Source organism: Micromesistius poutassou, assembly GCF_964030765.1.
Source record: "Micromesistius poutassou genome assembly, chromosome: 2".
NCBI lineage: Eukaryota > Metazoa > Chordata > Actinopteri > Gadiformes > Gadidae > Micromesistius > Micromesistius poutassou.
Genome location: NC_140272.1, coordinates 17567494 through 17594514, shown reverse-complemented (window position 1 = coordinate 17594514; position 27021 = coordinate 17567494). Strand labels below are relative to the sequence as shown.

At 43.3% G+C, this 27021-nt stretch overlaps 2 protein-coding genes across 2 annotated transcripts; one reads left to right on the top strand and one right to left on the bottom strand.

The window, feature by feature from the left end:
• Positions 1-1945: 1945 nt before the first annotated feature.
• Positions 1946-24596, top strand: poc1a (POC1 centriolar protein A; the record flags this gene model as incomplete). The annotated part of the gene is made up of 11 exons (XM_084463448.1): positions 1946-2134; positions 5255-5339; positions 5491-5662; positions 6098-6277; positions 6440-6547; positions 6665-6780; positions 7918-8051; positions 10836-10904; positions 11312-11458; positions 23238-23495; positions 24537-24596. Exons 1-11 carry the CDS (start codon positions 2120-2122, stop codon positions 24594-24596), a joined length of 1344 nt encoding a protein of 447 aa, XP_084319574.1. The 5' UTR covers positions 1946-2119.
• b9d2 (B9 domain containing 2) lies at positions 4306-4864 on the bottom strand (the record flags this gene model as incomplete). The annotated part of the gene is made up of 1 exon (XM_084464331.1): positions 4306-4864. One exon carries the CDS (start codon positions 4862-4864, stop codon positions 4337-4339), a length of 528 nt encoding a protein of 175 aa, XP_084320457.1. The 3' UTR covers positions 4306-4336.
• Positions 24597-27021: the final 2425 nt, after the last annotated feature.

Here is a 27021-nt window from a genome sequence, read left to right as displayed (position 1 = left end):
CTTTTCAACCATGGCTTAAGAAATGTCCTCATTGGAATACAGTGACTCTTATGGATACTGTATAATAATTAAAGAGTTACACAAAAAGGCTGAGCACTGAGTGAATAACAATGAAACGTACCATTATGACTATTATGTATGGTGTTTGTGGTGTGGTGGTGTTTGTTAGGTGTTTGCTGTGTGTTTGTATGAGTGTGTGTGTGTGTGTGTGTGTGTGTGTGTGTGTGTGTGTGTGTGTGTGTGCGTGTGTGTGTGTGTGCGTGCGTGCGTGTGTGTGTGTGTGTGTGTGTGTGTGTGTGTGTGTGTGTGTGTGTGTGTGTGTGTGTGTGTGTGTGTGTGCGTGCGTGTGTGTGTTAACAGTAAAGAGACACTCCCTTTTAAATTATCTTGGAGGTATACTTTTGCTGGGAAGAATGTTTTTTTTTTTATTTTTCTTGCTTCCTTATTCCTTCTTCGTGGAACTCAATAACAAACGTCAGTGTTTCAGGAATCATACTGTTAATCATACTGACTATTTCCTGTATTTTTTATCTATTTCTATCCTAGTTGTGTATTTTAGACTTTAGTATCCGAACAGAACAAGATAGTGTGTCTAGTGTAGCCTACTGGGGGGTGTTAATAGTGCTTGGTTTATTTTTCCGCCTTTTTCCTCATTTTTTCTGACTGAAGTCACAAAATTTGAGTTAAATGACATACATTTGATTCAGTGACCTCAAGGCCTGTGATAGAATGGAGCAATATCAAACAGTCTCAATGTCTCCATTTTAAATACTAGGGCCTAGATAGCACAATAGTTATCAATCTTGGATAATATTGCTATCAATAAATACAATATATCAAAACAAAGTGTACAAAAGGCTATTACAAAGTGTCATAGCCTATAACCTTACATGATGACAACCTGAGTGTGTCTGGTCATGCTTGCACTGCAGCCATGTAGGGATCTTTGACATTAAGATCGACTGATACTGGACACTCTGGTGTGTGTGTATATACAGAGAATTCTAGAAACATATAGGGATGACCCATCCATGGTCACATGTTCCAAGAACGCTGAAGCACCATGTGTAGCATTTGATTGAACAGTTCAGTGGGCTGCAAAAGCAGGGCTCAATGATGGAAATTAGGCCTAAGGCGAGTTAGATGTGCGGAACATTTAACTGGATACAATTGTAGAGATGTCAAAGGAGGTTAGTTCATCTCTTCTAAAAAAAGACGTGTATTGGCATAGTATGCCATTTATGAACACTATTTAGTGGATGTTTCTTGCAATTCCATGAGTGCATAACTAATGCCTTTCTGTTCTACAACTGCCTCGAGACCATTGGGGAAATGACACGTACGCCTGAGTATGTTTGTAGGCTATGTGAGTGTTAAGAGTAAAGACATTCACACAAACAATCTTTTGTGCACACTTTCCCCCTTCAGTTGGAATTTCAATTAGACACCACTCTTTATTCCTTGATACTTCAAAGTACAGTAAATGATTCAGTCTTTAGAGGTTCTCTTTTTATTGGTTTAATTAAAATTACGTAGGTGAATGCAAAGTATGTCAAATGACAATTTAGTTAACATTAAATGCTTAAAGAAATGCGAATGCTTGAATGGACCTGTAATGATAAATAATGCAGCCTAGTTGGCTAAAATGCACGCAGTAACCTAACCTTGACAGGTCAGGGTCATGCTCCTCTATATTAGACGTTGCTGACCCCTGGCGACGAATTCTGGTTATGACATCTAAAATCATTTGAATAATGTGAGTTCATAATATTAATGCCTCGGAATGAATTGCAACGATATACTCGACGATGGCGTATTTTTTCATGCGCAAAAAATGTAACGTCCACACACAATATATTTCAGTATTCGTGATTTCACCACACCACATCACTTTCCCTTTAAAACGGCGAACGGAAGTTAGCCGCCCAAACCCGGCGCGTAAACTGAAACCGAATTTGTTGTCAGCAACAACAGGTAGTTGCTGGTAGTCGAGTCGGTGAACTGCCCAACCAGAGGCTAACTGGCCGCCTTTCTACCAAATGAAAAGGATATAGATCCCATTACATTACGTTTATTGGCTTATTATTGAATGCATTGCGGTCCTTGCTGAACCAGGAAGATGAGCACTGCGTTGGTAAGTTGAACGTTAGTGGACGAGGGGGTTGAAGATGGTCAAGTGATGTTGCCACTAGTATACTAGTATGTGCAGGGGTCTGTCTTAACAACCTGACTACCTTATACATTTTACAAAACTATTACCTGAAGGTACACACGGAGAATCACATCAGAATATGACAGCATGTGCGGACGGCCTAACGTGTAACGAGTATCACGTTAGGCTTTGTTTACAAGCCGCAGTGTTGATCTCGACATGTCATTTGCGAAGAAAATCTAAGTCGTGTATTTGTCTAGATATAAGTTATAAACGTAAAAATGTACTAGCGTTAGTTTAGGCACGCTGATAGGACATACAGTATTAGTGCAACTTAATAACCATGCACAACCACTGAGCACTACTGGTAAACACGATGAAACCTTAGACTAACGTTAGTAGGGCCTGTTCATGGTTATTAGTGCAACTTAATAACCATGCACAACCACTGAGCACTACTGGTAAACACGATGAAACCTCTACTAACGTTAGTAGGGCCTGTTCATGGTTATTAGTGTAACTTAATAACCATGCACAACCACTGATCGCTACTGGTAAACACAATGAAACCACTAGACTAACGTTAGTAGGGCCTTTTCATGACTTTGCTCTGTTCACTAGTGACATGCCAATAACTTATTTACTTAATAACTTGCATTATAGAAGGAATATGACGTTATGTGTAGTAGAATATCGTCTATTACTAGCTTATATCAGGTAGGGATATGTTTATCCTTGGACATTTTCCACAGGGAAGAAGCTATTTATCAAATGAAACAACAATATTTTGGAATAGCTTTTCTTTTGGGATATTATCTAGTTATTATAATGACTTTGCCTACTACCGACCAAGCTGTACTGTTAGTTGCTGTGATTACAACTCAATGAAAGCAACAGAAACAAACAGGGTTCAAACTCCATATCCAGGTCTGGTGATGTTATGGATTAGAGTCAACATTTCGTACATTATATGAAATTTAGTTTTGGTGACTGACTCCCAGAGTGTAAGAACAGTGACGTAACTGGGGTTCAATGTCATTTCTTCTTAGGCTTCTAATAACCCATTTTTGTGCTTCAAATAGCCCCTCTTTTATGTATTTATAATTGTGAGCTTATTTATTATACATTTACATTTTGAAATAGTCTTCAGCAGGTTGTAGGACAGTGTTTCCCAACCTACGGGAGAGCCCCCAACTTGCGGGTCACATGCATATGGAGTCACAGGAGATTACTGACTTGTAAAATGTAGTTGATCAGTCTTTTTTATGCAAAATAATCATTGCATTCTCATTGAATAGGTTTGAATGTCTCATTAAGGTCCTGTATACACAAAGGGACTGAATCTGAGCGAATAGTGTTGTAGGTCAATGCAAATCACCACCATAGCCAAGAATAGACTAGTCTGAGCTAAATGCTGATGAGGGGAAAGGCAATACAAATCAGTGTACTTTCAGCAGATTATACTTGTTCTCGCCCATAAACAGGCCACATATTATGTTGTGTCAGTGTCTGTTCTCAGAAGTTATGCAAGTCGAGGTGGTTCATAATGTGATTTACTAAACTAATAGTGGTTAAATGACAACAGTACCAATTTTGATAGCTCTTAGAGGCGGCCAGTGCAGTTTATTGCTCTATGTTAATGTTTTCACTGCAGCAGCCCCCCCCCCTGTAAATATTTGTATTTTATCACATACAACTCCTCAGACCAATTGCTACATCGCAAACAATGTGAATGAATCTCTTGAGTGAATTGGATGTAGCACTCTTTTGAATGAATGTATTGGTGGCATTTTGAGCAAGTTTAGCAACTCAAGCAGTAAATCTAGTTTGCTTGCACCCTCTGTAGTTATCAGCCTTTATGAAATAATTGTTGTATCAATTATCCCATACACTTAGGATACTGTCCTTGCTAGTTGTATGTACACATCTTTAACTTTAACTAAGTCCCCACTAACATCTTCACACATCTTTCTGCATCACAAAATTCAAAAAAAGTAAATGTCGCCTTGAGAGTATTTGCTTTTATTCAGGTGAAGCTCAAGCACATCACACATCAAAACAAATCTGCTATACAAAATACGTATAAAACTATAGTGTAATATCTAACAATGTTCATTTTCGTCTCCAAACACGTCTCAGTCTTTCCCTTCGTGCTCAGCGCAACACGACCGTCCGTCTCCACCGTTAGCACTCGACGCCATGCTTGTCAAAGTGCCTCATGATGATACCGAGCTCCAGCTCCACGGTGCCCATCGCCTCGGTCTGAAGCCGGTATCTGTCCGCTCCGCTGTAAATCAGATCCGGGGAGCGCAACTGTGGCCCGCCGCCGACAAACATCTGCGCTAGCTGCTCCTGCCAGGAGCCCAGGGGTCTCCAGGTGGCACAGCGCACCGTGTGCTGCCCGGGGCTGGACGGTACGTGGCAGTACCCGTAGCCGTACAGCTGGCAGCGTCCGAACGAGTCCTGGTGCCAGACCTGCAGGTGAAGCTTCGGCCAGCCCTGCAGCCCTTTGGTGGTGTAGTGCAGGTCGATGGGATGGCTCCAGTAGGCCATGTCGCCCGTCTGCGGGAGGTCCACCTGAGTTTGACCCTCCTTCAGCCCAGAGAGCAGCCGCCATGCCCCGCCCGTGTGAACGCCCCACTTGCAAAACAAACTGCTCTGGGGGAAGCCGCTCGCACCGACGATTTGACCGATGATGTGCAGCTCTGCCATGCGTCCGGCCGGTAGCTTCGCTCGAACGTTATCATTCAGTCACGGAGATGTTTATCTCCGCTGACCGAGCCGTGCGCAAGTCTTATTTCCTTGGTAACCGAGCCGGTTGCTAACGCCACGTAACGGGTTATTTGAAGCGTAATAGCTCATTGGTTCCTGAGGGGTCGCCGTGTATGACGCGGCACGTTACGTGATTTAAACCAAACGATTTAACGCCACTCCGCATAACTTGGAATAAAATCTCAATAATTCATACTGTGAAAAAGGGATTTGCCTCATAAAAGTTCTGATTAGCCTAGAAATCATGCAATTCAAATCTAATCAGTGCTCATAATTGGCCTCTCTCTGATTACTATTTTTTGTCTTTTATCTTTGTGTGTCTTTGTACAGTCAGACCCCAGTCTTGAAAGGAATTTCAAAGGCCACAAGGACAGTGTGACATGCGTGGACATCAACTGTAACATGAAACAAATCGGTACATATACGTGTATTTTTTGACTTAACCTTCTCTTTTCTGTATCTGTCCATTGAAATGATTTGACATGCTTTTCCCCACATTTATGTGCCCTTTTAAAAAAAATATGAAATATGGTTATAGTACCTATTCTTCTCTGGACTTCTTTCAGCCACGGGTTCCAAGGACTCGTGTGTGATGATCTGGAACATGAAGCCTCAGATGAGGTCGTATCGCCTAGCGGGACACAAAGACGCCGTCACCTGCGTCCACTTCTCTCCTTCGGGTCACCTGGTGGCCTCTGCTTCCAGAGACAAGACCGTACGGCTCTGGGTTCCCAGTCTGTAAGTATCACACGAAAGCAGCTTCACCCTGCTGCCTCCTAACTACACAAAACCCAAGGGCCGCACAGGCACACTGTCCTGGTAAATCTTTCCTGTCTGGCTATTGTCTAGCATTCATCCACAGTTCAGATTTTCTTTCTGAACATGTTACTAGGTTGGTCCTGGACGATTGCATTGTTGCAGCCCTTTTCCTACTTACAGCTTACATATCCGGAAAACTTGCTCAATGACCGGTTCGGGATTATTTTGAGTCCTGCTTGTCTGAGCACAAAGCTCAGTGTACATAGCTTACATAGCTAAAGTTTTTCAGCTCTGTTTAATCAGCGCCGTACACAAAGACGCATAGATCGAAGGTGTTTTCGCTAAGTGGAATTATAGAATGTGGTGATTATAGATGGGGAGATTATAGTATGTTTTTGTGTGTGTTTTCTGCAGAAAGGCTGAATCCACATCGTTCCGCGCTCACACGGGCACCGTGCGCAGCGTCAACTTCTCGGCCGACGGACAGTCGCTGGTCACGGCGTCCGACGACAAGACCATCAAAGTGTGGACGGTCCACAGACAGAAGTTCCTCTTCTCCCTCAGTCAGCACATCAACTGGGTCCGCTGTGCCAAGTATGAGCGAAGACAAACACACACACACTTGCTGCACCTTAACTCCCAGCAGACATGTTTTTTCTCTCCTCTACCAGTCTGGGAAACTTTTCTTAATCGGGGGGGGGGGGGGTCTAATTTAAGGAGAGAAAATGTTTTCTTTTTGACATATTCTTCTGACAGGTTTTCTCCAGATGGCCGCTTGATTGTGTCGTCCAGCGACGATAAAACCGTGAAGCTGTGGGACAAGAACAGCAGGGAGTGTGTCCACTCTTTCTACGAGCACGCAGGGTGAGCCTCTAAAAAGCGTCGTTTTAACTCACTTTTTTAAATTTTCGTCACGGGCAGGTTTGTTTATCAATGAGAACTTTTTAATCTTGCCATGCTGCCACTCATTCCGCATCCTAGCTATGCAAACCACGTGGACTTCCACCCCAGTGGGACGTGTATCGCGGCCGCCAGCACGGACAATTCGGTCAAGGTGTGGGACATACGCACCCACAAGATGCTGCAGCACTATCCAGGTAAGCACTAGCTTAGAAAGGCTTAGTCTGAACCTACGTGCATCAAATGGATGTCTCAGGATTATGTACAGTATGTATGTACAGTATGTATGTATGTATGTATGCATGTGTGTATGTGTGTGTTCGCATTGAAGCAGCAGCAGTTATCACAGGTGTTGCACTTTATCATATAATCTAAATTTAGCATATTAACATATTCAATTTTTAACTGTCAGATTGACTCGAACCCAGGCACATTTTTGTCTAGTCTCCCGGTAGAAACTTGTCTTTTCATCATGCTGCCGTTCTGTCTACTTGGAAGATCATTGTTATTCAGCTTTCCTAAAGAGATTGAATATGTTACATCTTATAATGGGTACAGCTGTCAAGGGAGGGAACAACGTGAGACAATCTCTTTTGTATTTTTCTCAACTTCATTTGTCTTTCTATTTTTTTCTTTTTCTCTTCTGTACCAATATCTTGGTATCATCGGTTAGTTAGTCATATCTTAGTCATTCTCTCCATTGTCTTATTAACTAATCAACTGCAATGTGTCGGAATCCAGGATTCTTACATGGAATCGCTGTGACAAATACAAGGGTTAAAAATTTAAAGTGAACCTTTTAAAGGTATAGACCGCTGTAATGGTCTGTTACATTTGGTCTCATGTCAACAGTTAACATCCGCCGGGGTAAAATAGTAAAAACATATTAAAACAGTTATCCAGTAGAGACCTAATTTATTGATATTTCCATATAGATCTAGCTTACTACGATGTGCTTCTTGGACAAGTGGCTCATGTCAGCCATCAAACAAACGCTGTGTTTCCCACACGTAGACTTTGAGTTGTGAGGGTCATTATTCCTCAATGGTCATTTTCTAATTTAAAAATTTTAACACCACCAGAGGGCGCTAAATATCTATTAACTTAAATTGTTGCTTGCTAGTCATCGTGCCGCTGCTATTTTATCCACCACAAATAAATATGTATATAAAATACCCTAAACAAACGAGGACTAATGGTCTGCCCATATTATATTTATTATTCATTGAAAAAATTAAACGTGTTCAATTCTCAAGGCATTACAATCAGCAACTTAACCGTGTGTGTGTGTGTGTGTGTGTGTGTGTGTGTGTGTGTGTGTGTGTGTGTTCCAGTTCACAGTGGTGCCGTGAACAGCCTGTCTTTCCATCCATCTGGAAACTTCTTGATCACGGCTGCCAATGATTCCACTTTGAAGATAATGGACCTTTTAGAGGGAAAACTTCTATATACCCTCCATGGACATCAGGTACACACACACACACACAGGTTTCATGTATTGTCATAGAAAGTACTTTTGCATAAGATATTTGCTCAAGGCCTGTGTGTGTGTGTGTGTGTGTGTGTGTGTGTGTGTGTGTGTGTGTGTGTGTGTGTGTGTGTGTGTGTGTGTGTGTGTGTGTGTGTGTGTGTGTGTGATGCCTTTTTATGTGATATATTTATGTACTTGCCAGGCTAGAAGCAGGCGGCCCACTCAGTGACTCATTGCAGTTTTGTTGGAAGGAAACTAAACTCGTTTTTTTTCCCTCTGTTCCTCTCTGTCCTCTCCTACTTCTACTTCACCCCGTTCTGCCTTCCTCATCATCATCATCATCGTCATCATCATCCTCCAATTCCTCACCCACATCCACGTCCTCCATTCTGTGTGTGTGTGTGTGTGAGATAAATGGACAATGTAGACAGATTAACTTGTTAGGGGATGTAAATTCAATACCCGTGTGGCTGTCAATTTGAGTTGAAATTATTAAGGGAGTTTCAAATGTTTTTGTCTCGCTATAAACTCTACAAGCTTATAATATAAACAGATTGTCACAACAATGTAGCAGGAAGCTCCATTAGAAAATGACTTTTCATCACTAGTGCTATTCCTGCAGTGGTTTGTCAGACTGTTTAATTGAACGCCTATTTATTTAACTGACTGGTGTGGCCAAGGGCCTTAATGCTTGGCTGTTGACTTTCTACTGTCTCTACTAGCCGAACGCACATACTCAGGCACACACACACTCACATACACACATACTTTTCTCCAGTAAATGTCTTATCCTCTTTCTCTTTGTGTGTGTGTGTGTGTGTGTGTGTGTGTGTGTGTGTGTGTGTGTGTGTGTGTGTGTGTGTGTGTGTGTGTGTGTGTGTGTGTGTGTGTGTGTGTGTGAGAGATTTTTCTCTTCTCTTCTGCATTCTGGTCCAGTTGTGTCTCTGCCAGTCTGTTGGGGCCAGGAACACTTAGGGTGTTAATTGTTGCTACAGCCACACAGCCAGAGATGGGAGGGACCCCCGTCTGTTCACATTGCATTTTTAGCCGTGTGTGTGTACACACGGAGAGGCTTGCCTTGCTCTTGGAAGGGACAAACATGTTGTTTCTGAAGCCGCAGGGAGACCCTGTGTGAAGATGCATCAATTTGCTTTAGTTAAATTTGTTTCCCAGCCATCTGAAATCCACCTGATTCTGAGGTTGAGCACAACAAAAGGCGATCTAAAGACAACTTGAAGCGTTCTATCTTCTAGCGGAGACACTCAAAATGAACATCTGTAACTTAACCTGCACTATGCAAGTTTTCCCATCAGCAACACACTGTGGCTTGAACTACAGTTCAAGCTATTTCAGATCAGCTTGTAGGTCAGATATTTTTTATTGGACTAAATAGCTGCAGTAGAAAAGTGCATAATGCTACACTATAGCTATGCCCACATGCCACACTATAGCAACACCATACACAATGCTACACTATAGCTACGCCACATGACTCACTATAGCAACACCAGACAATGCTACATTATAGCTACACCACATGACTCACTATAGCAACACCAGACACAATGCTACACTAGAGCTACACCACATGCCACACTATAGCAACACCAGACATCACAATGCTACACTATAGCTATGCCAACAATCTACACTGTAGATACGCTACCGACCATGCTACGCCATAGCTACTCAACCGTGCTGTGAAAGTCAAGGTGGAATGTAGTCTAAAGTAGGTTTGAATGGGCCTCTGCAGTTTGAGTTAACAGTGTTTCTCATTGCAAATGTCAAAAAAAGGATCCATCTCATTTATTTCCATGCTAGACCATGTGGGGTCTGTCTGGTGTCTGCAGCTCCTCTAGTCAACACAGTGACACGTGCCAGTGGGGTTCACGGCTCTTTCACACTGTGTGTGTGTGTGTGTGTGTGTGTGAGCGCGTGCGTTCATGCGCGTGCATGCGTGTGCGTGTACGGTTAGTGTACATGCTTGTGTTTAGTGTGTGTGTGGCCATGTCCTATGCCAGGCTGGCAGCGGACATTAGTCAGAGCAAAGACAGAACATGCTGTTTGTCAGGCCGTCGCGTTGCCATAGTGACACCGTCTGCTTGTCCCAGGTGCTTCTGGGAAACCATTCCTCACCCAAACCAGCCTGTCTGGTCTCCCACCGAGGCACCCCGCTCTCCTCTTCAGCTCCTCTTTTTTTTTTCCTTCCTGTTTTGTTGCATCTGTGTACGTTCCTCATATTTGACGCACTTGTGTTTCGGTCATCTGTAAACATGGGCTCAGGATGGCATTGTTGACCTTCTTTTCTGAGGACAAAAAAATAATGCACAGAGTGAAGATAAGAGAGGCATTTAAGATGTAATTGCATTTGAGCTTATTCCTGTCTGGTAACCAAAGGGAGGAGAAGGGCTTTCCGGGTATTCTTGAGTCTGATTTTCTGAGAATAGACGCGTTAACGTGAAGTGACATTGCATCATAGCAGTCCTTCTCAGACTGAAATTCATGTGCAAAGGCACCTGCATTTTCTACTTTACATTTGTTATTTTTTGTGTTAAGAAAGGCACTACTTCACATATTGTTGTTATTATTGCTATTCACTCAGCCCTCATCTGCTTGATTTTAATCTGTGAAGTCATTAATTTCCCATAAATGAATCCAAATAATTTAGAACGCCTGCAATATTTGTATTCTTCTGAGTAAACGTTGAAATTGATGGATGTTGATGAAAATTGTATCCGCTTGTCTCACTGTCGCTTGGTCTCTCTATCCGTGTCTATTAAGGGCCCTGCCTCTTGTGTGGCGTTTTCCCGGACCGGAGAGTACTTTGCGTCCGGCGGTAACGACGACCAGGTAACGTCCGCTTAACGCGTTCAACCCCAACAGAACGCAAACTCTGGGGCTCTGGAGTCTGAGGTCGATATGGTGCCCACCTAGCTCCTATGGCCCGTCACTGCTTGCCGCACAGGTCGTGACCGAGTGGCTGTGAAGATGATTTAAAAGGTGTCGTTTCAACTTCTCGTAGATGCGTGGGTCCGATTCTGCTGTCTTTTGGGTTGCATTGTGTCTGAAGGGATAGTGTTTAGTCTACATGTCCCTGGTCGCTTGATGGATCCACACCAGTTGATTTCATAAAATGATGTTTGTTAAAATCAATGTTGATGGGGGACATTTTTGTATTTATATTTTGGAAAAAAAAAAAAAAAGCTTTAAAGCGGGCGGGCCTGCACTAATGTATTCACTTTTTCCCATTCAAATAGGTGATGGTCTGGAAGAGTAACTTTGACTGTACCACGTGTGCGGACGTCAGGTTCCAGCACAGCACGGCACCCGGCCAGCAGGGCGTCTCGGCCTCCTCCACGGCCCACGTCAGCTACCCCTCACGGGCCCCGGAGCCCCGCAGTCAGGTACCTGGAGACCGCGGGCTCACCCTCTTTTAAACAGGCCATCGTGTCTGTCTGTTCCTCACGCACTATGCAGGTCACCTTCTGAGGCGTCACGCCGCCGTACAGCATAATTCAGTTCCTTCTCTGGGTTCATTGCCTCTGCGGTATGTCGTTGAATATGAGTCACATTTTTTCATCTGATAAATGTTTTTTTTTGTAAAAAAAAAAAAAAGAAATGTGTTTTAGCTAAGGTGACCATATGTCAAGCTAGGACATGTCTGCTTGAGATTAAGGCGTATAACTGTTCACTCACACGCCATGAGCTAAATCAGTTGGTCTTCTACATCAGGAAAGCGGTAGGTACAGACCACTTCAAAAGCATTGTATTCTACTTGCTTTTCGTTTTATGGCTGAACCTCTCAAAGCCGTTCGTTTAGCTTGACGCATAAAATTAGCTTTTAAACAAGCACCAATCCTTCCTTTTATCTCTATGCTAATTCTGTTTGATTGACATACTGTATGTGTCGCTGCTTTGCTCAGGATCGCTGAGTCCACAAATCTGCAATCTACGAATCTCTATGACAGCAACTTTCTATTGTTGCCTAGGAACTGACAACACTCCCTTGCAGATTGACACCATTGAAGTCCTCTAATGGTTCTGGTCTATGTGACAATTCAGGCGTAATTATCTGAATTGGTTCTGTATCTGTAACGGTGACAAAAAGCTGGGTTATTTCGTCTTTCTTAGTAGCTGCTCGAGTCACTCCAGAGGAATTGGACAAGTGCCGTAGTATACTGCGGTGATTGTAAAAGCTGTTTATGGCGGCTAAACTCCCTATATATATATATATATATATATATATATATCTCACACACACACACACACACACACACACACACACACACACACACACACACACACACACACACACACACACACACACACACACACACACACACACACACACACACATACACCCCCCTGTCTACACACACACACACACACACACACACACACCCCTGTCTACACACACACACACACACACACACACACACACACACACACACACACACACACACACACACACACACACACACACACCCTGTCTACACACACACCCACCAGAGAGTCTGCTGGTACATTAAGTATATTCCCTCTGTGAACATGTGTTCTTTGAAGTGTGTGTAACGAGACTGAAAGGTGCACTTACATCCCACACACAGGGGGGCTCATCAGGAAGATGGCCAGTCGCTCCCACGCCTCTCCCTCGGAGGCGGTTGGAAGAGTGTTTTTTTTTTTCCTACCTGACTACGTCTAAAACATAAGGAGAGATCTTGAGACTTCACCCTAATGGTTATCCGATCATTTCCCCGGGATTTTCTGCAGTTGCCGTGCATATTGTTTTTGGATGAGGTTAACGAAAGACAGAAAATGAATGGGTTTTCCATCATTTCCCATTTTGAAACTCTATATGGTTCTGTTGGAACTATTAAGTCATTTAGCAGATGCTTTAGTTCAAAGGGGCATACCATGAACAACGATGCATCTAATTACAGAGCCGGTAAAGGTGTTGGGGACCTTGCTCAAGAACGCCTACAGGTAGGCTACGGACATTGGGTATCAAACCCAGTACCTTTTTGGCTGAAAGTCAAACAGCCGAAGCATTACACTATCCTCCTCCCTGGTTGTCTCTGCTGCTGCTACACCGGCCATATATTCAATAGTGAATGGATGGTTGTGTTCAGATGTTGTTTGTTATCTGTGAGGAAGGAACTGGAAGTGGCAGTCAACCACAGGGCTTTGGTGACAAGAGATTGACGTTGTGTTTTCAAAGAAAGTGTGTGAGTTTCACCTCACCCTGCCCCTGAGCAACCAGCTTTGTTGGATCAAATGATTGATGGGCCATGCCTGTGATATCCCCTGACACTCCATCTCCCTTGAAGTTCAACTTGTGATAAGGTGTCTTTCTGTACGAGTATTCTTTTTTTTTTTTTTTATATGACATGCTTGTTTTATTGACCTGCGTCACCTTGCTGGCCTCTGGCTGAACAGGCCCGTGCTGGAGGCCGTAGAAACGCGGGCAGAGGAAGGAACCCGACAAAGGAACTGTTGGAGCGAGGGAGAGGGGAGGACCTGATCGAGTGATGAATGAGGAGGGAGGGAGGGATAGGGGAGACTATTCTATTAGCGGCGTTTAAATATTTAACGGCATTGTCAAGTTGACACACACACACACACACACACACACACACACACACACACACACACACACACACACACACACACACACACACACACACACACACACGAGAGCGTCACCCACTGCAGAACCAAAGGACATGGGTTGGATTTCAGTCCTTTCGACTGCTGCAGTGTTACTTACATCAACAAGGGCACTTCCAAGGTCTTCACCCTCTCCATAACACACACGCACGCTAACACACGTGCGCGTAAACACGCACGCACACTAACACACATGCACACTAGCACACATGCGCGTGCTCACACCATCTCAAGGTGCTCATGTCCTGAAGGCAGGTTTAGTTGGGTAGTATCTGGTGTGTGACCTCACCCCACCCGAGTCTCCGGTTGTTGTGATCAATGAGCTGCAGATACACAGCGCCGCTGCTAGCGCTCTGGCTGTTGTTTATTGAGCTGGCAACGGCACCAGCGCAGAGCAGACCTCACATACTTGCATGTGCACAGCGAAAGCAAGAGACATCATGAAGATTAGATTATACAGACAAAGAAAAACAAGTGTCAATGGGTATTTTTTGCCCTCCCCTAGTAAAGGAATACCGTTTTAGATGCTGTAGGTAAGATTAAAGAGCGATTGTTTAAGGGGTAGTTTGTTGGAAATGGCCATGCCAGCCGTCAGCTATTAAGAGTGAAATGCTCTGTGAGACTATCTGTTCTGGTTGACTGCACACCTGCCTCTGTATGACACCATTTAGGTTTTATACCACTCCTTTCTGGCCAATCGGGACATCTCTTCCCTGATTGGTAAGGGGCCTAAGTGTTGGCTGTCAATCACACATGCGTGAAAGCAACACTTCTCAAAGGCGGGGAATCAGAGGGAGGGAGGGAAAAGGAGGGGGCAGAGAGAGCGAAGGTGTGTTTTTTTTTTGTTCTTTTTTGTATTTAACATGCATTACTTTTGATAAGAAAGAAGAAATAAATGTTAAACGATGATGATATTATGCATTTCAAGAGGTCCTGTTTGACAGTTTTATAAGTCCCGGACGCTGCGGCAATATCTTTTAACAGTCTTGTGTTTTAATGCCAACTGTTGAAACCATCACAGCCTTGTTTCTTTTCCTTGATTGTGCCAATGGAGTGTGCCTGGGCGCTGTCACTTTAATGAGACCGAAATGCAAATGGACTTCATTAGCGTTTCCAGCCAGAGGAGGTTATCTGCAGACGTAACTCCGGGTGCGTTTGGCAACCGAGAGCCTTGACTAAAGAGGTATTAAGAGAAATTAGTCCTTGCATAATACCCTTTTGTCATCGCCCCCTTTTTTCATTTTTTTTTATTTATTAGAAAGCTACAATTTTATGAGCTTTTAGCGGTTTTCTAAATTGTGAAAAAAAAGCTCCTTGATGACTAAGTAGTTAGGCAATTTAGAGACGCCATCCAGAGTAAGCTGGTTTTTGAAAGTAGCCAACCGCAAAAATCTCCCCCATCAGGCCTCTCACCTGAGCCACTCCCCTGTAACACACGACTAGCTCGCTCGCTTTAGCACTAGGTCTGCCTAGCCTTGTGGGTAGCACCTGCGCGGGTCAATGAGTACGCACAGGAAGCCAGATAGTTAGGTCAACAAACGGCTTGGCCATCCATCCGGGCCGACTGAAATCGGCTTAGCTCAGGAGGTAGAGCGGGTTGCCTCGTAACCTGAAGGTTGCTAGTTCGATCACCGTCTCCTCCTAGCTGAGTGTTGAAGTGTCCCTGTCTAAGACACCGTGGTTTGCTCCGCCGTGTGTGTGTGTGTGTGTGTGTGTGTGTGTGTGTGTGTGTGTGTGTGTGTGTGTGTGTGTGTGTGTGTGTGTGTGTGTGTGTGTGTGTGTGTGTGTGTGTGTGTGTGTGTGTGTGTGTACACGTACCTTTGTAAGTCGCTTTGGATAAAAGCTAAATAAAAAAAATAGATGCTTGCTAATGCTAAATGGCCTAAATAGAAATGTAAATGAAATAATTGGAAGGATTTATTACAGGCCTGCGACAGATACCAGATTTTTTTTTTTTGTAAGCATTTCATTGATTGATTGCTGTCAGGATGTAAAGACAATTTCAACAAATATTACAAAAAATGCTTCTAAAATAAATGCCAAAGTACACACTTGGGATGGTCATCATCGGGGGGTTACTCACACCGTTAGGGGTCAAACTCCCTAGGCCACACCCTAGGGCTTTCAGCATGTCCCCAAGGGGGCCTTGTGCTGTTCATGCTGCTAGATAGGGCCAGCCCTTGGCATAGGCTGTATAGGCACTCGCCTAGAGTTAAGGTGGCACCAGCCAAAGAGAAAAAATAAAAGAGTAATATTTCATATTAACATGTCTGGCTTCCCCAAATGCACCTTTTGGTACCATATAAAGATTTAAAATGATATATCAATTTTATGGGATATGGTTTCATCGCCTGACCTAAAAATAACCTTGTATATTTCTGCCGTGATTACTTCTTTACTATTATAGGGACATCATGCAATTTCAAAAGTAATGCCAAAGTAATGACCAAAGTTTAACCTTTTGTGTTAAAACATTGAACAGAACTGCAGCTGCCTGTTTGTAGTTTGGTTGAGTTTGTGAAATATATGTATATGTGTGTAATATATATATATATATATGTATATATCACTATTTTATTTGAGTTTAGTTTGTGCAATATATGTATATGTGTGTAATATGTATATATATGTATATATTCGTGCTGCCGTGATTAGTCGTCTTAGTCGACATAATCGACCATGAAAATTAGTCACCGGCAATTTTTTTTGTTCTCCCGTCTGAAACGGCTCACTGTAATTCACCTCCACACAAATCTGTGAGGTGCGCGCTTTTAAACCCCGCCATGCACGCCTGCCTGCTTTCAGAGCATAATTCTTTTGATTTTTATTCTATTATTTTTATTATGAATTATTTTTAAATTAGTCGTTTAGATTAGTCGACTAATCTAAAGATTAGTCATTAGAAAATTAGTCGTAAGTGGCAGCACTAGTATATATCACTATTTAATTTGCTGGAAGATATGGTCAATGCTGTGGTTATGATGGTCACACCATTACTAGTACACTATGTATATTCACAACACCGACACATAAAGTACTCCATTCCTTATGAAGATTCATTGTCTGCATTTATGTCCTAGTTAATATATTCAAAGCATAGCCTATTGTGTGTGTGTGTGTGTGTGTGCGTGTGTAAATGACGTATTTTATTATCATTACTGCCACTTTGTCAGTCACTATGGCGGTCAGTTACACCTTGAAGTGCTTGCTTTCTAGATCTCTGCTATGTATTATTCAGCCATATGTAATTCATTATTAATAATGGGCCCTTTCATCTCTCAACACACACACACACACACACACACACACACACACACACACACACACACACACGTGGAAATGGAAGAGAGAAAAAAAAACTCCCACAAGCTAGGCTTAGCTCTCCTTCAATTATGAAATAATTTCCCAATCCTTTCCGAAATGAGTTTTTTTTTTTTTTTGGAAGCAGGACCAAATAATCATAAGGGAAAGGCTTATTTCAATTATTGTTATGTAAACAAAATCATCTGCTTGTTTGCGACTTGAAATTTATGCGTAAAAGGAGTACACAGGATGTTGACTCCTCTGGACATCGGACCCACGGCGGTTTCGTTGCGTCGACGGCTCACATGTCTGAAAACCTGACCGGAGCCTCGTTACCAGGAAGACAGGAGTGGAAATCAGGGTGCCTCACTTTTCCCTTTTATATAATCTCGCTCGCTCTCTTGCTCTCTCTTTCTCGTGGATGTGGCGAGGATGTAGGGATGGAGAGCTATTCATCTACTTTCCCCATTTTAGTTTTTGAAGTTTGCGCACAAGGAAGAACTAGGAAGAACTGAGATTTAGTAAGGCGTGTAGAAAAATGATTGATAAAACAATGATGTTTAAAATAAGTTGCCAACAATTGCAGTATTAAACCTATATAGCTTTACATGAAGCCCTGATTAACTTTCTCTCTAGGTATGGTCAGTATAGCATAAACTAGTGAACAATTGCACTCAATTGAACACCTCATCTTAACCGTAGAGATCCCAAGTAAACCGGTGACAGTGTGACAGGGAGGGGGACAAATGACAGCCATCACTGACCAGCAGATCAGCTCACTGATCACATCCACACTAATCCCTCTGTCTCTGTCTCTGTCTCTGTCTCTGTCTCTCCTTGCCTTTCTCTCTCTGCCTTTCTCTCCTGCTCTCTGCCTTTGTCTCTCTCTCTGTCTCTCGCTCTCTCTCTCTCTGCCTTTCTCTCTTGCTCTCTCTCTCTCTCTGTCTTTCTCTCTCTTTCTCTCAGCCTCTCTGTCTCTCTCTCTCTGTCTCTCTCTCCCTCACATCTGGGTCTTCCTCATGCTCACGTGTGCAGACAGATGAGCGGCACATTCCCAGCAGGCTTCCCCCCCCCCCCCCCCCCAACACACACACACACACACACACACACACACACACACACACACACACACACACACACACACACACACACACACACACACACACACACACACACACACACACACACACACACACACAGAGAGAGGGAGGGGAAGAAGAGCGAGTGGTGCTTCAGACAGTTACCAGCACCTCTCTCCATCGTTGCGTTATTGATCTCACTATGAAGCTAGAAGTGTTCTCTGCACTGTAGTCTGTAGTCACTGTAGTTTACTGGCTTGTTTCTCAATATATGCCTGACAGCCCACACTGGGAACTGGTTTTAAAGTGTGTAATTGGCACACAAGACCAATTCATTATTGTGTGTGTGTGTGTGTGTGTGTGTGTGTGTGTGTGTTTTTTAAAGGCATAGAATGTCAGGCGTACTAGCAGAGCGTGTGTGCGTGCGTGTGTGTGTGTGTGTGAGCCAGCTGAAAGAGGTGCAGGAAAGCATGAAAGAAGATGAAGGGATGGAGTGGGATGCTCCAGTGGAGTGGAGCCTCAGACAGTAGCAGGGTGGAAGCCGATGCACACATGCACTGTGGAGGCCAACCGCCTCAATAAATAAATAAATAACGAGGCGGTGTGAGCAGGAGCACGCGCACAATCGAAAAAATTTATAAATGAGCGGAATCAGAGGTGGAGAGCTGGCAGATACGGTGTGAGCCGTCGGCAACAGATAACCGCGTCCGCTATGCTTAAGACAGGAGGAGAGATGGGAAGATTGGGTGAGGAAGCCTAGAGCAGGGACGCGGCAAAGGTTGAAATGCAAAAAAAAGAGATGGACAAAATTGGAAAGGAGACAGGGGATGGCAAGAATCAGTGTTATCCCTTTGCTACGCCTACGGCTGGCCTTTTTTTGGTTCACCTGTGTGTGTGCATGTGTGTGTGTGTGTTTCTTTTTTCTGTGGTTTCATAGGTTTTATTTTACCGACTGCCATGGAGAAGCCATGTCCATGTCCATCTCAAGAGTACCTGAGCGGAACAGCCATTTGCTGGACCGGTGACTTTAGCTAGCTTGGGACCAAATTAGCTCCCAGTCAAAGTGTGGTCTGTAATTACTTTGACTGTTAACGCTATACGTTTTTTGTGAAGAGCAACGTGTTTGACGTTTTTATTGTAAGCCGCAGGAAACTTAATTAACTGAAACATATTTCTATCGTTTCCAATAACTCGTCGCACAACAGGATCACATCAACCTTCAGCTCAAGTCAAATTGATGGTTATCCCACTATTGCATATTTGGTTGCAGCCAGGTATTGAAACACATTCAATCCATCATAAATTCAACATTCGAAATGCAACATACCAGACAGGACATAGATACAACAATACAGTGCAGTGCAAGATCATTTTATGTGAAGACAAAAGACAAGCAAAAGAGTCTTCAAAGAGTCTTTGAATTTTTGGAACTCTATCATCTTCTTGAAGGTAGAAGCTCAAACTCCCTCTACAGGGTGTGGTCAGTACAGACCAATATGGCAAAGGCCTTCCTTACGACCTGCCGATCGTAAAGGTCAGAGAGCTGTTCTTCGTTCCACCCCAATAAATTTGCTGGCGGCTCTGACAAGCCGACCAAGCCCATTCTTATTGGCCAGCTCAGGTTCCCAAACCACACCCCAAGACAAAGAGACAGCAACCACTTGGTGCACACATGAAAATAATTTATTTGCCTCAAGAGTGAAGACGTTGTTTTACCTTCTTAGAAATATTATCTGCATTGGCCTGAAAGCATGAACAATTATCAAATACACTCCCAAAGTAGTTGTAGTTCATCACCAAATGAGTCTCAGATCCCTTAATAACTGAGTTATTCAGTCAGCTAGTACAGTATGGAGACTATTTAAGCCACCAGTCCTGTAGTGGATTTATACCACTGTGTTTCCAGTTAGAAGGGTTTCCAACAGGTTTAATATGTTATACTTACTATATACGTCTTGATTGATGATGATCTGGTTCTTGCCTAATGAGTGTTTATTTGATGATTTTTATTTTAGGCTATACAATACGAATACGCTGTTACGGATGCCGTTACGATTGAAAAACTATTTCAGCTCCGGCGTCGACTTTCCTCCTTTCCTACTCTCCTAACTGTATTCCTAACACCTGTGCTTGGTAAGTGTTCTGTGTTGATGTTTTGTTTTTTTCTTGGATGGTTTTTCTGTATTGTGTTTTCTGTATTTTAAAACCCGGTGGAAAGAGTTTGAAAGCAGACTGTGTGACTTCTCCGTCTTTGTGACACAAACGCGTGTAACTCTCAGCCTGTGCTGAGAATGGAAAGACCAATTTAGATGTGTGTGTGTGTGTGTGTGTGTGTGTGTGTGTGTGTGTGTGTGTGTGTGTGTGTGTGTGTGTGTGTGTGTGTGGGATGAATCGTTTTTGTATGCAGTGAACTGGCTGTATTGATGCCTAGCTGTGTCCAACCAAGAGTTTCATTTGGGCCCCGAGGAAATTTTCCACTGTTGGTTTTTCCACTCCAGGTGATTCATCAAGAGGGTGGTGGTGGTAGCATTGTGTGTGTGTGTGTGTGTGTGTGTGTGTGTGTGTGTGTGTGTGTGTGTGTGTGTGTGTGTGTGTGTGTGTGAATTAATGTATGCTTATGCTTGAATGATTGCGGTTGTGTCTGTAGTGACGAGTGCAGTGTGTGTGTGTGTGTGTGTGTGTGTGTGTGTGTCTGTAAATGTGGGGAGGTTGTCTGTACGTGTTTGTGTGTGTTTAAGCAGCTGTTTTAATACAAAGCTATAAAAGTCATACTCTCAACAAGAGTTAATCCGGTCTTGGTGGATTGTGTTGGCTCAGCACAAATAATAATTTATCTCTCTCCCTCGCTCACTCCCTCTCCTTTCTATGTAATGCCACCACACGAAAGACGTTCTTTCTTCTTACTCTTTCCAAGTAAAACAAGTGTTAAATTTGTTCTCGTACAAAATGGTGAATTACTTGATGTATTTGGTGCCTTGAGAAAGTAACCGCTTAACGAGGCATGGTGTCCCTCAGACACAAATTGATTATTATGCTAAAGCAGTTAGTAGCGTGACAAATGAATGCTGTTCAGCGGCTGATTACTGGACCTGAAGTGAAGAGCGCCGTGTTTCACCATCTAATCGAATGTGCTTATTGGCGCTGCATTGCGTTCTATCGTGTCTGTGGGTTTTTTCTCCCGTAAGCAAATACGTTTGAGTCATAAGCAGGGCCGCCGTGATCGGCTGAAACGATCACTTGAATTGTCCCCAATTAATATGACTTTATCAAAGTGTTCCATGACGAAGGAGGCGGCGCTTGGCCTAGCTGGGTTTATTTTAAACGATGTGGCTTATGGGTAAATGATCTACCTCAACCTCTCAATGGCCAAGCACCCGTATCTTTTTCATCACTATAAACTGTTAATCCACTACTTTGTGTTTGCCTTTCACCCAGACATCGCAGGAAGTAGGAGGATTATCTCCAATGACTCAGGTTTCCTCCTCTCCAGAGGAGTTGTTCAATCAATCAATTTAATTGTAAAAGTTTAGTTGGGATTTGACAACAAAGCACCTTTCTTTAAATGAAGTGTTTCGGGATGTTGTTTTCCAAAGAATGTGTTCCAATAGCCAGCCATTCCAAAAGGTAATGGATGGCTATAAATCAATAATAGTTTATCATGCATGGCGTGCCAAAGTTGCAAACATTTGTGGTTACAAAGCTGATATGGATGGCAGGCAATAAATTCATACTTCTTTCATCTACTTCTGTACTTGTGTACTTGTGTTGGGGTGTGATGTTTTTACTACAATGACTAAACATAATCTGATAAGCACCTAGTCCAGGGACCAGGAACCTGGTCCAGACTCTAGAAGACCTGGAGTAGGTGACCCACGCACCATTTCTACAGCCATACCTGGCTCTCTTAGGGATGACAGCTGTCCCCCTAGGCTCAACTAGCCCTATTACTAGAGTAAAATAAATGCTAAAGTATTTGTGGGAAACATAGCTACATTTTAATTGGACAATTGTCAAGTAACAACGCTAGGGTTATTTATAGGGCAATTTACCGTAACATCAATCACCTATCAGAGTAGATGAGGAAATGCCAGAAATACAATGAGGTATCATTCTTAGTCATCTCATTAGTCATGTATTCTTGTGAAATGAGCTGCTAACTTCCTATGAAGCAAAAACAAAGGTATTCAATTTCAAGTGTGTGTCTCTGTCAGCTGAAACGGTTCCTGACCTAGTAAAACCGTTATATTGACTTCAGTATTTTACTCTAGTGAGGTTGTACATCCATGGAGCCTATGCTCTGGTTTGTTTTGATGAAATAACATGGCACTGATGTTGTGACGGCACTTAAAAATAAAGTTTGGATAATCCTAACCCTTTGATCATCTTCACCGGTTTAGCTTTCTCTGTGGTGGTCTTTTTTTTTTCCCAGTACATTTGTAGTATTATACAAGTGTGATTTCATTTTGACCAAACCCTTGGTGTTCACCTTGACCTCTGGGGTTGACCCCCCCCCCCCCCCCATCCTCAGCAGATGTCTGGGTAATGAGGCAGGGACCCACGGCTCAGCCTGTCAATATGAGTAACCTCTGAAACCAAAGCTGTGGTCTTAATCCCTATTAGCTGTGTGTGTGGAAACAAGACTCCCTGTCTGGCATTATGAGTCAAAAAAAGGCCGTCTTCCCATCACGCTGAGGAGAGTGCGGTCGGCTCCAGACATGACCAAACGTGCACAAGAACAAGCAGAGGAGACGGAGGGGAAAGGGGGAATAAAGAGGAGTGGAAACACAAACCGACTCATCATGTAGCTGTCATCGCGGTGGAGCTGTTACCATTCCATGTGTTTTTAATTGTAGTTTTCTCTAACGCAACCCCGGAGAGGCTTGACCTTCCTTGGCCACGGTAGAGCAGCAGCCAGTAGTCATACGTTAGTAGTGAATGGCTACGTTTCCTTTCCTAATGGTTTCTGGTCCATAATGCGTTGGATGATGGGTCCGGTGGTCATTGGTGACCTGTCCACCTCTATTTTGTGTAGGAATAGTAGAAAATACAGTTTCATAAGCAGAGGTTCGCCATCCCCATCTGTCAACAACATCCTGAAATAGTTTATTTTTCTTCCCTCCTTCTCTTTGTTCAGACATGCAGTGTGGCCGAGGTCGGCAACACGACCGACTGGCACACCGTCTCCCACGCTCACAACCCCGGTCCTAGCAGCCACAACAAGAACGCCCACTCCCAGTCCATTAGGGCCCCCGGCGCCCATCAGCACCCACCCCAGGCCCGGGCCAGCAGCCCCCAGCACCCAGCCCAGGCCCAGGCCTCTGATGGTGGGGTGTCTACGGCCCTGACTAGCACTCTGGAGCGCATTGTCAACCAACTGGACATTCTCACTCAGGTAAGAGTCTCTACCCGAGGACATCTGTTACACTCTGTCTGCACTCACCTCTGTTTCACCTCATCCGGAAACTAATGTGTGTTATTCTTTTATCTTCTGATTAGTATCTCACAAGCAAGTCAAGGTAATGTCCTTACTCCCAAGTCAAATTAAAAAAAGATTAAAGGTATTAACCGGTTGTCAGTTGGCCTTCATTAAGTGCATAGATGCTCACATACAAAGAACATCGGGACTGGGGGTTTATCTGTGAAAAGCCTTTCTTTATTCATTCATTCATTCATTCATTCATCAAAATGTATTCATATTATTACTTTGGGGTAAGCTTGCTCATAGATTCCAACCGGTAGCCTGAGCTAATCCCAAGCTCCTACGCTATTTTCTAAACCACTATGCTATAATACTTTAATAGCATAATTAATCAAATTGCAATACAACTTGTGTTTTCTAATATATCTTATAAACACTGTAGATACATTCTGTTGAAACGTTACCTCCCAATACATTCACTGTCTAGAACCCTGGTCACAGAAACAGGGGTATGGCTGACAGGGCTATGGAGGGCTGGCTTGCGTCCGTTTCTCATAGCCACACACTCGTCGTCGTCGTCGTATATTTCTGGCAGGTTTATGTTTGAAGTTGACGTTCATTCTTGTGCTTTGGGCAAATCATTACATTTTATTGCACTGCGTATTTAAACATTCACTTGAATAGAAAGGGATTTTAAGGGATATATTACTGCTGACATTTATGACTAGAATGTCGGCCATAGGTTTGCAAACTCCAAATAACTTGACTCTGTCAGCTGACTGAAATGGTTAAGTTACTGCATTTTGCTTCAGAAAAACATTTTGTTTAATAACTTTGCATAAATTGGTACCTTGTAAGTAAGAAATCATCATTTCATTCACAAATCATTTCATTTATATTATTTAATTGACTCTTTAAATAACAGTTTAGCAGCTCTCTAATCTTTAAACCAGGACTGGTAGCCCACATCTGGCTGTGCGCATTCTGCTCGTGTTGTCTTTATGAACGTTTCAGGAGCTGTGTAAAGGCCATGCTCAGTTTGAAGCCCGACCAAACCAAACCCTGCAGGGTTAGGCCTAAAAATACCCCAGAACAGAAAACCCAACCGCACACCAACCAGAACAGAGTTATAGATGCTTTGCTTCTTATTAATTCCTGCTCTGTTGGTTTGGCTTTCTCAGTGTCGTGTTTTGAGGCTGATACAAAGGCTTCTTCTGATTGGGTCTGTTGAAACTACAGGCTAATGTTTTTGCCACTTATGTCTTTGTAGGCAAATTCAACTTTCATTTGAAGATGTATCGTTTGTGAGATGCAGCAAACGCTTCCCTTATGTTTTTATGTTTGTATGTAATGTGGTTGCGTGGCAGACAATCACAGATGGTATCTGTCGTTGCGTTTAGCCAGCCGGTACTAAGAACCACCAAGAACGTTTCATAGTCAGTTCGATGGGGGTTATTTGCCGGTATTACAATGCATCTCACCTTGTTAAACTGTCCTGATTTGCGTTATCTGCTGCTATTTATTTATGAACTATAAATGACCAAACCAATGCAGCAATTAATAAGAGGAACTGTGTAACATGAGCAAGCCCATGCGCGGGAAATTCTGAGGACTCCATTAATATCGACCGAATTATTCTTGCTGCTGTGCTTCGATGAGCCTCGACTACGCAAGACTAAAAAAAACCCGATTATAAATGGAATCGTAGGATTCTTAGGTAAACGGGACAAGATTGATGTGCATTGCTTGAAGAAAGGAATTGAGGAAGAAGATATATGCAAGAGGACGGACAGGGTTTGTGAATGTAGCCCTAGGGAAGGACAACGTTCTTACAGAAGCAGTTGGAGAACTTTTCCTTTTACTCACTGGCTCTTAAAAAGTTGAAATACCACAGCTACCATCGTCATCATGCTGTGTGTGTGTGTGTGTGTGTGTGTGTGTGTGTGTGTGTGTGTGTGTGTGTGTGTGTGTGTGTGTGTGTGTGTGTGTGTGTGTGTGTGTGTGTGTGTGTGTGTGTGTGTGTGTGTGTGTGTGTAGTGTGTGTGTGTGGGCACACTCTGAAGTTCAGCACATGGAAGTGTTTAATGGTGGCTCCAAGCCAGACAGGCTGTCTTGCAGACCTCTTAGTGGGGGGGGGGGTGTCTTTAACCTCTAACCTCTGACCCCTGACCCCGGCTGAATACAGATATCCCAAAAGCATCGTACTGTAGTCGCGTGTTTATACAGCATTTCATACATTCCAGCTGCATTCCTCCTGTACCAGGCTCATGGCTCCCCAAAGGAAGAGTAATGATGAAGTAGGGCTCTATCGTCCGTGTTTGCTTTATGCATGGCTCAGCGACGGCGCCCCCTTCTAAACTCACTTTGACCTGATCTTGGTGGCCTATCATCATACCACTGACTAAGTTGAGCGTTTCCCTCCTTGCAACGGCTCCTCTGGCTTTGGAATGTGAATTTGACAGACATGCATATAATTGACCGGACCAACTCGCTCCACTCGAGGATTTCAAAATTCCCAACGGCACCATATTCTTCTTTCTGTTTGTATTGAGGGACACATGAGAAAATGAGATGAACAGGTATTTCTAAGTATTTGTGTGCGGGGATATTCTGCAAGAAAGTACATTATTGAGTAATTCCCTCAAGGCAGTGAATGGGCTAGGCAGTTGGCTACTTAACAATTATTCGCCGAGCCTGAGGTGAATGATTGTTTTAGTATAAACTACAAGTGAACACTCCAAAAATAAACAAGATAACACTTTTTGCCGGGATTTATATTTTTTTTATTAGCGTACGAGACGACCGTCACGCGCGAAAACAATATCCAGAGTTTGAGATCTCAATCATGGGATATTGCCCATTATACTGAGATAGCGAACCAATCAAATTGCGCCATCTTAGGAGGTTCACATGTAGCATATACTAAAACTAGATGTACAGTGGCCATGCTGAGAAGTACAACTAGCTAAACACTTAAATGCTAAGCAGTAGCTATACAGTTGACATGCTCAGCTGTACATCTAGATATTCTGTTGACGAGGCAGTACAACTAGCTATGCAGTTGATGAAGCAGTACAACTAGCTATGCAGTTGATGAAGCAGTACAACTAGCTATGCAGTTGATGAAGCTGTACAACTAGCTATACAGTTGATGAAGCAGTACAACTAGCTATGCAGTTGATGAAGCTGTACACCTAGCTATGCAGTTGGCTTGTGAAGCAATACAACTAGCTATACTGTTAACATGCAATCAGTACAGCTTTCCAGAAACCTTTGGTCGGATGTTGGCCTTCGGTAATCATCCACCAGCTGCACTACCTCTAGTGGATGACGACCAGGCAACTTTGAAAAGTAGTGGAAAAGTATTTTAGATTTGTTAGTTTTCACCACTGGGTGAGAATGTGAGCAATACATTGTAATGTGCGTGGCCATTAAAATGAAAAGCACTTTAAGGAAACAAATCCATTCACCATGTATCTGAAGCTCAGGTGGTAGCTGA